This window comes from Dryas octopetala, chromosome 7, assembly GCF_963921425.1.
Source record: "Dryas octopetala chromosome 7, drDryOcto1.1, whole genome shotgun sequence".
Lineage (NCBI taxonomy): Eukaryota > Viridiplantae > Streptophyta > Magnoliopsida > Rosales > Rosaceae > Dryas > Dryas octopetala.
In genome coordinates, this window is record NC_141372.1 from 21,640,259 (window position 1) to 21,651,809 (window position 11,551).

The 11,551-nt window shown below is 37.0% G+C and overlaps 1 protein-coding gene and 1 pseudogene across 1 annotated transcript; both read left to right on the forward strand.

Moving 5' to 3' along the window:
* Positions 1-861: 861 nt before the first annotated feature.
* LOC147280545 (berberine bridge enzyme-like D-2 pseudogene) lies at positions 862-2,470 on the forward strand (annotated as a pseudogene).
* Positions 2,471-6,798: 4,328 nt separating this feature from the next.
* On the forward strand, positions 6,799-9,073 carry LOC147280546 (RmlC-like cupins superfamily protein). Its single transcript, XM_086252389.1, has 2 exons — positions 6,799-7,088; positions 8,731-9,073. The coding sequence occupies exons 1-2, from the start codon at positions 6,898-6,900 to the stop codon at positions 8,933-8,935; spliced, it is 396 nt and encodes a 131-aa protein (XP_086108515.1). The 5' UTR covers positions 6,799-6,897; the 3' UTR covers positions 8,936-9,073.
* Positions 9,074-11,551: the final 2,478 nt, after the last annotated feature.

Here is an 11,551-nt window from a genome sequence, read left to right on the forward strand (position 1 = left end):
ATACGAATAACAGTGACAAATGTAACTAGAGACCCTAAAGCCTAAAACCAATACCCACCAAGTGGCTCTATGCATAGAGATATATAGATATATGTACACTTATACATCATCTCTCAGATAAAAACACATGCCGCATGCCGCGTGCATGTATCGACATTTTGTAACTTTTTAAATTGAATAATTCATCCTTTGTTCTAAACATGTAATTCTTTCTCTCTCACCCCTCATCCCCATCGTAACCTCTTTTAGTATTTTATCTCATGCAAGCTAGCTAGTTTTGTCACCTTCCATGGTGGTTTGAACCCATTAAATATAGGCTTGTTCACGCAAATTCTCCTTGAAAGTACCTTTCATTCTTACTTTGTCCTTTTAAACTTTAATCTTCTTACTTTGTCCCTTGAATTTTACAAACCACATATTTCATCAAGTCTGTCAATGGCTCTGTGAAAAAATCCGATGTGTCGCTTACATGAACGAGCGACACGTCAACTTTTTTGATGGAGTCATTGATAGACTTGAAGAAATATGATTTACTGAAAGGACTTGTAAAGTTCGGAGGCAAAGTGAGAATAAAAGTTACTTTCAAGGGCATTTATGCGAATAAATCTTAAATATATGTGGGGGAGTTTCACTTCGCTCAACTTCCAATTTTAAACAGTTGTCGGCCACATCATACCAACCTTACATTGATCTCCTCATCTGTTTGTCCTCAATGTACCACATTATTCTTAATTTTTCTCTATTAAAATCCACCACTCGTGTTTCGTTTAGCTCCATAGCAGCTTTCGAAACCAATAGAAACCGAGCTAATTAATGACAATATCCTTGAGAAACCCTTCTACTCAAATATTCCTTATCATTATGTGCTTTCTTGTTCCTTTTTTAACTAAAACAACAGACCAAATCACTTCTTGTTTGACTCTTCATAACATTAACAACTTTACTACATTCCCAAACACAGAGAATGACTATAGCTTACTATAACTTGCTAAATTTTTCCATTCAAAATCTTCGTTTTACTGATCCCATAGTTCCTAAGCCAATTGCCATTATACTTCCGGAGAGTGTTCAGCAGCTAATAAACTCTGTATTATGCTCTAGAGAAGGGTTTTGGAAATTAGAGTACGGTGTGGTGGACACAGCTATGGAGGAACATCATCCATTGTTGTTGATGGAGCTCCATTTGTGATCATTGACATGATGAATTTGAATAGGGTTTTAGTGGATTTAGAAACCGAAACTGCATGGGTGGAATGAGGTGCAACACTAGGCGAGACGTACCATGCAATTGCCAAAATGAGCAATGTTCATGGGTTCTCAGCTGGGTCATGCCCAATTGTAGGTGCCGGTGGCCATATTGCTGGTGGTGGATTTGGACTAATGTCCAGGAAATATGGAGTTGCAGCTGATAATGTTTTAGATGCACTACTTGTTGATGCTAATGGACGGTTATTAGACCGAGCAGGCATGGGAGAGGATGTGTTTTGGGCCATTAGAGGAGGTGGTGGGGGTGTTGGGGGGGTTCTTTGCTTGGAAAATCCAATTGTTGAAAGTGCCAAATATCGTAACTGCTTTCGTAGTGTCTAGACTTGGAAAAAAGGGCCATGTACCAAGGCTAGTAGATAAGTGGCAACACGTTGCACCTTACTTGGAAGATGACTTTTACATTTCATGTTTTGTTAGTGCTGGGTTGCCAAAAGCCAAGACTAGTACTACTGGAAGTGGGATATCGGTTATATTTAAAGGGTTTTATCTGGGTCCAAGAAGCTGTGCCATGTCTATCCTAGATCAAGTTTTCCCTGAACTGGGTGTTGTAGAAGAAGATTGCACGGAAATGAGTCGGATTGAGTCGAACTTATTCTTCTCCGGCCTAACTAATGAAAGTTTAGTGTCGAACTTGAAAAATCAGTACTTGCAAGACAAGGGGTTTTTCAAAGCCAAATCAGACTATGTGAGGACCCCAATTTCCTATGTTGGCATAACAGGTGCCTTGTAAATACTTGAGGAAGAGCCGAAAAGGTCTGTCATCTTAGACTCTTATAGTGGGATTATGCAGCATATAAGTAGTGAATCCATTGCTTTTCCTCACAGAAAAGGCAGTCTGTTTACAATTTAGTACCTGGTGAATTGGGAAGAAGAAGATGATTACAAAAGAAATGAATACATAGATTGGATAAGAAGATTATATAACTCAATGGCACAATTTGTTTCATGGGGTCCAAGGGCAGCATATATCAACTACATTGACCTTGACCTTAGAGTGATATCGATGCATAATTTGGTTCTGACTGGGGATGAGGATGCTATGGAGATTGCTAGGGATTGGGGTGAGAAGTACTTCTTGAATAACTACGATAGACTGGTAAGAGCAAAGACACTTATTGATCCAACCAACGTTTTCAGTAATCAACCAGGGATTCCCCAAAGTCTTTCACTTCTGCTAAGAGGTAAATGTGATCATGCATTATGAGGGGATATCAAAACTTGTGCGACTGATTTGTATGCATACATATATGCTAGTGTCTTAGAGCACAACATAGAGAGACTGTCCTTGTTCCGTAGTCAACATTTTTACCTCATCTATTTTCTCAGTTAAGATGTTAGATAAATTGTTGGATACTCGCATAAATTATATGGCTATAGTTAATTTTTCCGAGAGCAAATCACACTAATGTCCTCTGAATTTTGACTTGCATATGTTTCCTTGGCAATTTTTTTTTTTTTTTTTTTTCCAGAAAAAACAAACAAACAAACTATACCTATGAACATGTAGGTGTATTCCATACAAAAAATAACAGAGTTTGTTGACCATCGATCTAGAGGTCGTATAGGTTGTGAATCTCCTTTGGTCCTTTAGAATATAGTCCAACTTTACATTTATTTTTAGGAAAAATTTGAGCAAAAGGACCTGACATTACCACCCATTCGCAGTTAATGATGCGACATTCAAAGTGTTCTATTTAAGGATTCCACTTTCACTTACGGTTCAATCAATGACTTTCCGTCAGTGAAAGTGGAGTCCTTAATTAGAACACTTAAGTGAAAGTGTAAGTGAAAGTCCTTGATTAAACCGTAAGTGAAAGTGGAGTCCTTAATTGGAATATTTTGAATATCGCATCTTCAACTGTGAATGAGTGGTAATGTCAGGTCCTTTTGCTCGAATTTTTCCTTATTTTTATAAGAGTATCTCCAGCGTACACCTTTCTCCAAATTTAAATTTTGGGAAAAATGACAAATACAGCTCCAACGCTTCCTTAAAATTTCCCCAAATTTGAGATTTCCCTAAAAGTTTCTTAAAATCAAGATGAATGGATGAGGCTTCCTAAACTCTTCCCAACCTTCAACAGTAAAATTTTTTATGTAACTTTAGTATTGGAGAGCTCTTTTCCAAATTTAACTTTTTTTCCTGAATTTATATTTAAAGAAAATATAGAAAAATGACTGGAGATACTCATTCTATATTTTGTATTCCAAAAGTTATTTTGAGCTAATGCTAGAGTTTGTAAAGGCCAGTAACTTTTAAATTGTTGGGCTTTAGGGTCAGGTTAGGATTAGGCTGAGGTCAAGTTAGGTTTATTCCGAACTGAGCTGAAAAAAATTACGTTCAACTTCTACAGGTTTAGGGTATATAAAAGGAAAAGAAACCCCAAACACACCCTTTTCTTCTTCTTCTTCCTCCTCTCCGTTTTTATTGTTTTTTTTTTTCTTCTTCCTCTTTTTCTTCAAGCCCCTACAAACCCCAGCCAGTAAAAAACAAGAAAAAACAAAATTTAAATTTAAGAAACCCCACGATCCCACCCCTGCCCCAACGCACCCCCACACCTCTTCTTCTTTGTTTGCAAACCCCTCCACCATCTTCAATACCCACCCCTCCAAGGTCTCAACCACTTCACCACCCTCATTGTTGCCGACTTGAAGGGAAGCGCTAGCGAGAATTATCCAGTGAAGATGATGCACAGTGACGGATCCAGGATCCCCAAGCCGGGGGGTCATGATGTTAAAGTTAAAAAAAAAAAAAAATTTGGATGACAACAACAATGAAAAATTAAACGATAGTACTCATAATTCACAGCAAAACAATATTACAAATTATAATTGTGCACGACGAGGTTTCATATTTTGAAAACGTATCATTATAGCTTCATTATCAATACAAGAAAAAACATCTTTCTTAATATAAAAAATCAAGCTATCACTCAACCATTAATCTCCCATTATGTTGCAGAGTGGACCCTTAATAACATTCATGGCAGAAAAATCTAATAATAAAATAAATATGGGTTAATTACAAAAATATATATCAACTATATCTCGTTTTTCAACTTCATATCTTACGTTAAAAAAGTTACACTAAGGCACTCCTAACTACGAATTTGTGTTAATAAGGTAGCTCCGTTAATTTGGCCGTCAAAAAGACTGTTATCTTATGACACGGCAATGAGGTGGCACCCACAAACCCCACCACTTGCCTTTTAAAAATAATCACTTAAAAAGAAAAACAATAAAAAAACATATAAAACCTTTTAAAATTATGTAAAATACAAAAACAAATAATAATAATAAAATAACTCAACGTGAGGTGTAATCCCACCCCACCCATTTTCTTCTTCTTCTACAACTCCACCATCACCAACCAAAAAAAAACAAAGGAGAACAGCAAAACCAAAGGGTAGGGGGGGGGGGTTTCATCAAACACTTGGTGGGCTTAGGGGTCATGGCGGCTAGGCTTGGGGGGGGGGGGGTCAAGAAGTCTGGGCTTGGGGTTTTGCCGGGGAAGGGGGGTCGCCTGACCCCCTACCTCTAAACGTGGGTCCGCCCCTGATGATGCAGATGGGTTATTTTAGTTTTGTGGCTAGGTAGGTAGAAGAAGAAGATAAATCCATGGTGAAGAATAGACATTTAATTTAAGAGGAAGAGGAAGAGGAAGAAAGAAGGAAGAAAAAAAGGGAAAGGAGGTGCGGCTTTTTTGACAAAGAAGAAGATAATTCATGGTGAAGCAAACATAAGGTTAATTCCATAAAATCTATAGAGATTTTTGAATTTAAGAAGAAAAGGAGAGAATTTTAAACTTAATGAAAAAAAGGAGAATTTTAAATTTGAGAAGAAGAACAACAAAGGAAAAAGGGGGTGCGTTGGGGATATACGGGTTGGGTTTTTTTTGGGTAAGATGGGGGCCTATCGGCCCATTTTTATGTTAATTTTTTAAGAGAGCTGCTATTTGCACACTCTTTTTTTTCTTTTTGCACACCCCTATTAAAAAAAAAAGACTATATTGCCCCTCCCTTCTTTCCCTCTCTTTTTTCTCTCGTTCACACCCCCCTTCCCCTGTTTTTTTTTTCTTCTTCTTCTTCTTCTCCAACCCTCCCCCAGCCAGCCCCTCCACCCAACCCACCTAGCCCCTCAGCCCCTGTACCGACCCCCCCAGCCCCTGCACCACCAAAACAGCCACCACCACAGCACCACCAAAACAGCCACCACCACAGCACCACCAAAACAGCCACCACCACCACCTTCTTCTTCCCCCTACCTAAGCCAAAACAGCGACCACCACTACCACATTCTTCTCTCTCTCTCTCTCTCTCTCTCTCTCTCTCTCTCTCTCTCTCTCTTCTCGCCCAAGCAAATAGCAAAAAAAAAAAAAAAGGGTGGCAGGTGGTTCGGCACTGGTCTGCCGAACCTGCAATTTTTTTTTTTTTTTTTTTAAAGTTGGTGTTGCGGGGGAGGAGGAGGTGCTGCGAGGAGGAGAGAGAAATACGAGGGTCGGTGTTGCGGGGAGGAGAGAGAGAGAGAGAGAGATGGAGGTGGTCGGGTGAGGGAAGGAGAGTGGGAGGGAGGTGGTCGGTGAGGGAGGGGAAGGGAGGGAGGTTGTCGGGGTGGGTGAGGGAGGGGGAGGGGTTGGGATGGCAGAGGCTTGCGGGTGGCTGGTTTCAACATTTTTTTTTTGTTCTTTGTTTTTTTTTTTTTAATTTACAAATTCACATTTGGGGTGGGGTGTGTAGTGTTTGGATTAGGTGGGTGTGTAGTGAGAAATTTTGGTGAGATTAATGAGGTTGGGGTATTTTGGTAATGGGATGGGTGTGTAAAAGAGAAATTTTAAATTTTAGAAAATGGTAGGAGGTGTGTAAGAGAAAAATGTGTGCAAAAAGAAAAAAAAAGGTGTGCAAATAGTAACTCTCTTTTTTAATCAAAGGGGGTAAATGTACTGAAATGCTCCTGAAAAAGTAGTCATGTACAATGCACATGATTACTTCCTTTAACTTTTGGCTAAAGTGCACTTTTGGTCCCTGTACTTTAACAAAAATTTTATTGTGGTCTCGTTATTTCAATTTTGGAAATTTCAGTTTAGTACTTTCATTAAGTTTGTAATTGGGTCTAAATCATTAATTAGGTTTAAATTGTTAGCGGAAATATGACGTAATAGAAATATTTTGGATATTTTAAATAACTGGGTGACGTTGCCGAATCACATTTGGACACATATTTTTTGATTTAGTAGAGAGACTAAATTGTTCGAAATATCAATCATGTGTGAAGCACGTACTTCCACGTCGGATTTTCCGTCAACAATTTAAACGATGTTAACTATTTAGACTTAATTGCTATCGTATATAAAATATTGGACCAAAATCCCTAAAAATAAAAGTATAGAACCAAAGTGAAAATATCGTAAAAATATAAGGACCAAAAGTGTCATTTGGCCTTTTTGTATTTAACCCATTCGTATTGTATAAGAAATTAAGAAGTGCCTAAGATAAGGTACATGTGGATGGAAATTACACGAAAGAAACCAACAAAATTGCTTGGCGTGGGAACCAGAAACGAAAGGAAACTAAATAAAAGAAAAGAAAACTAACGTACCGCGCGCTTGAAGTTTCGAGAAGGATAGGGAGTTGTGAAATGGCATCATTATGTGTTAATAGTTTAATATTGAACTTCCAAACCAAACACTCCTTTTCCTCTCCAAGAAGGAGCAGAAGATCAGTGACAATTGCAGCAGAGACTATGGCTACTGAGAAAATGGGTATCAAGATTGATAGGAATCCTCCTGAGTCCAGGCTCACCCAACTCGGCGTCAGAAATTGGCCCAAGTATCTTTCTTATTCTTTATCTCTCTCATTTCTTTTTTTCCCAATACTAAGTCTCCTGAGTCCAGGCTCACCCAACTCGGCGTCAGAAATTGGCCCAAGTATCTTTCTTATTCTTTATCTCTCTCATTTCTTTTTTTCCCAATACTAAGTATATCTGTTGTGTCCTATGACTCCTATCGGATGACATGAGTAAACTAAACTTGTTTCTCTGTTGCATATAGTGGAGTTGGAATAACATCATCTTTGTTTCTCTATTGGCTGTTGCTTTTCTCTTTTAATTTTTTTGAGAAGAGGAATCTTTGATTTTGCTTATTGGGGGGGGGCTTTAGTAATCTGATAATGAAAAAAGAAGAGGCAATTGTTCGACCAATTGATGGAATTACAAAACGGTTAAAAGTTGAATCGTTCAATTTTTTTTGTTTTTTTAAGGTCTGGAACGTTCAATTATTGACTGAATTAATGTGTTATGTTGCCATCAACCTGGATCATTGATTGGATATTTTGGTTCATTCTTGATTAAATGGGTGGTTAAAATTTTGTAGTGTGACAATAGAAACCTTGTTACTTAGAAATAGAACATTTTTCGATTAAAAACTTTTATACCCTATTTGCAAAATGAAAAAATTTGGAGATTTGCTATCTGCCTTCTCCTTTCTGCATTTTTCAATTGAAAACTTTTATAATCTATTTGCAAAAAATCAACCAAATGAGAAATCGTTTGGTCGTGTAACAGTTATCAAATAAACATATAGTGAATCTAACTGTTACCAAAATTGTCTGTTTATTTGATCACAGTTACATAACCAAACAATTTTCGGTTTGGTTGATTTTTTACAGAGATGATATTTAAAGGGTGATCTAAAAAATGAACCATTCCGATTATGAAACTACACTATAGAATGAGAAAAATAAAAGAGAAGGTCAATGGAGAAGGTAGATAGTGTTTTTCAAATTTTTTCCTTTTCAAAATCCCAAAGATTTCGTATAAATTGGTGTGAAGTATGATAACCTTACTAGCGTAAAAATAACTGGCAAAGCAGTTAGAACTTATTAATTGGTTGATAAGTAGGGGATGCATTCTCGTGATTGTTTTTTTTTTTTGGTCTGAGCATTCTCATCATTAAGCGTTCATTGTATATTTTAAAATGGTATCATTTATTCGTTGTGGACTAGTAGTTATATGATCTATTGAGCCCGTGATACTTGAACCTAGTATATGCTTTGCAACCCAGTTAAACCAACTTAAAACCTAAGTTCTAAACTACTACTCCTATATTCTAAAATTTGCTACCCAGCCTGCTCACGGAATGAGAAACTTGGAGATAATTTTTAACATACACAAAAACGGCTAAATCACTATATATGTTAGGGAGTAAAAGACTTCATTTACATATTTGAGTCCATAGCCTAACTTCTAATGTTAGCAAGTAAAACATGAATGTGAAGCAATATAAAAATTTAACAATGTTTACAGAAAACATTTTTATATTGCTTCACATTCATGTTTTCTTGCTTCGAGCTTCATGTCTCGTTACATTTTTAATGTTAGAAAGTAACACGTTAATTCTTGTTATATTTTTAATTCCGATATTTTAATGAATCAATTACATGGTGGCACATGTGCCACATGCTGAGAGAACAGGTGGAGTTGCCCTCCAAGCAAGTTTCCATGGACATACAGTGACAAAGAGACTTGCTATCTACTGGAAGGAAAAGTGAAGGTTGCTCCTGATGGATCAAATGAGTCGGTTGAGATTGGTGCTGGTGACTTGGTGGAATTTCCAAAAGGAATGAGCTGCACCTGGGACGTGTCAGTGGGTGTAGACAAGCACTATAACTTCAGCTAGAATATTTCTCCATATAAGCCCTCTGCATGGATCATATAAAGCGTAGTATATATTCTACCATGTAAACTTGTAAACCCAAGTATTTTCAAACGATATATGTAGATCTCTGCATGTGCCTTTTGGGCTTTTTCTTGTGTCTTTTTTTTCTTTGTTTCTTAATGTATGTAATGGTCATAAAAAGGAAGCGGGTAAGTCGAGGGACTGATCCGAGCCTAGCTTAATGGGAGGAATATGATCATTATATCCATATTTTGCATTTTGGGTTAATTATAGCCATGGTCCTCAAATTTTCCCCAATTCTCATTTTAGTACTCCAATCTGTTGTTCTAGGGTCCTCCAACTTTTCTCACGTTTTCTGTTACAATTCTTTTATTTCGTCACTATGGTTAGAAATTCTGTCTAATTTGCCCATTGTTAGACAAGGATGAAAATATCGATGATATCGGCGATATCTCGCGGGGCGAGATATCGGATTTTTTGGTCTCAATATTTAATTCACCAGTAAGATGTTGGTATATACTTTACAAAGTAATACCAAGATATATGGGCACCTCTCACACACTCTCACAAAGACTAAAAGAGAAAGACTAAAAGAGAGAGAACAATTTATTTTATTAGCTAGATTGAATGATCAAGTCTGATTGCCTTGATCGAAACTTACAAACACGTATCCCTTATATAGGGAGCTTTTATCACAAAAGTCAGCAGACTCTTTATTACAAGCTGGTGAAATAGTAGAGCTAGCCTATCTAGGTGCATATATCTAAAACATAGGGAGGGGGGGCAGATGAAGAAAATCAGCCAAATACATACTCATGCAAACTAGTATGAAACAATGACAAAGTAAAAAGCAATAGTGGGCTATTTAATGAAGACAACGACCAACCCATGTGAAAGAGATCACCCACCTTTCACATATTTGATTTGTAATTTCCAACACGCCCCCTCAAATCAAATATTCTTCATTCCTAGCATTTCACGTAGCTTCTTGAAGGATTCAACTGGAAGTGGCTTTGTAAAGATGTCAGCCACTTGTTCCGTGGTGTGACAATACACCAACTCAAATGTTTTTTGCTTCACGTGGTCCCTAAGAAAATGGAACCTGATATCAATATGCTTGCTCCTTCCATGTTGTACTGGATTCTTGGCAAGTTTGATTGCAGATTTGTTGTCCACATGAATCACAGTGAATTCTTCTTGTGGGTGATTTAAGGATTTCAACAGATTTCTCAACCAAATTCCCTCACAAAATGTTGAGGAAGCAGCCACGTACTCGGCTTCACAAGATGACAATGCTACGTACAATTGCCTGTTGAACCAAGATAAAACACATACCCTGTAGGTGCTTTTTCCTTCATCTCTATCACCTCCCCAATCACTATATGAATAGCCAATTAAATTTGCATCTTCACCATAAGCATAAAAAAGGCCAAAATTGAGAGTACCTTTAATATACCTTAGAATCCACTTTGCGGCTAGCCAATGTGATTCTCTGGGTGTCTCCATATACCTGCTCACGAGCCCAACTCCATAAACAATGTCAGGTCTTGTCATAGTCAAGTATCTCAAGCTTCCAACTAGACTCTTAAACAAGGTAGAGTCCACCAATTTTCCTTCTCCTTTTTTTGATAGCTTGAGACCCGTAGCAACTGGAGTATTGACATAATTACAACTGTCCATTTGGAATTTCTCAAGGATCTCTCTCATGTACTTCTTTTGAGAAATGAAAATTCCATTGCTTTCTTGCTTCACCTCTATCCCAAGAAAATAAGACATCAAACCATTGTCAGTCATTTCAAATTCTTTGAACATGGACTGCTTGAATTCTTCAAACATGGTTTCACTACTACCAGTAAATAGGAAATCATCTACGTAAAGACAAAGGATTAAAATTTCTCCTTTATCACTAATTTTCATGTAGACTGAATGCTCATATGGACATTGAATAAATCCATTTTCTTGAAGATAGCCATCAATATGTGAATTCCAGGCTCTTGGGGTTTTCTTTAGGCCATACAAAGCCTTCTTCAAACGATACACCTTGTGTTCTTCACCATTTCTTTTAAAACCCTCAGGTTCCTCAACATAGACTTCCTCCTCAAGAACACCATTGAGGAATAAATAACAAAATAACCTCCACTTGCCAGTCAGTAATAAGTCAACCACCACCACCATCCAAATGTATTATATATATATATATATTAGTATATACTATTAATAATAATATACTTATTAGTTAGTAGTTACTGCTTTAACTCCACCGAAAACACAAACAACATGCACCACTTAATGAGGTCTTGAGTGTCACTTTATACAACAAGGTGATCATTCAATCTAAGAACACACTTTTAATTGTTTGATTGTTTCAACTTTTTTTTTTGGTCAAGAATTGTTTATACAATTATACTTATTAATTATATACCTCTTTATATTCTATTCTGATGTCAGTAACTCAGTACTCAGTTATATATGGCTATATATAATATATGTGTAAGTGTGTACCAAACTAACAATTACCAATGATACATGATATACTCATATACATCATACATGCAGTGAGTATATGAATCAAAATTAAGTGTATGAGTGTATCCATGTTATAAATTATAATATTTT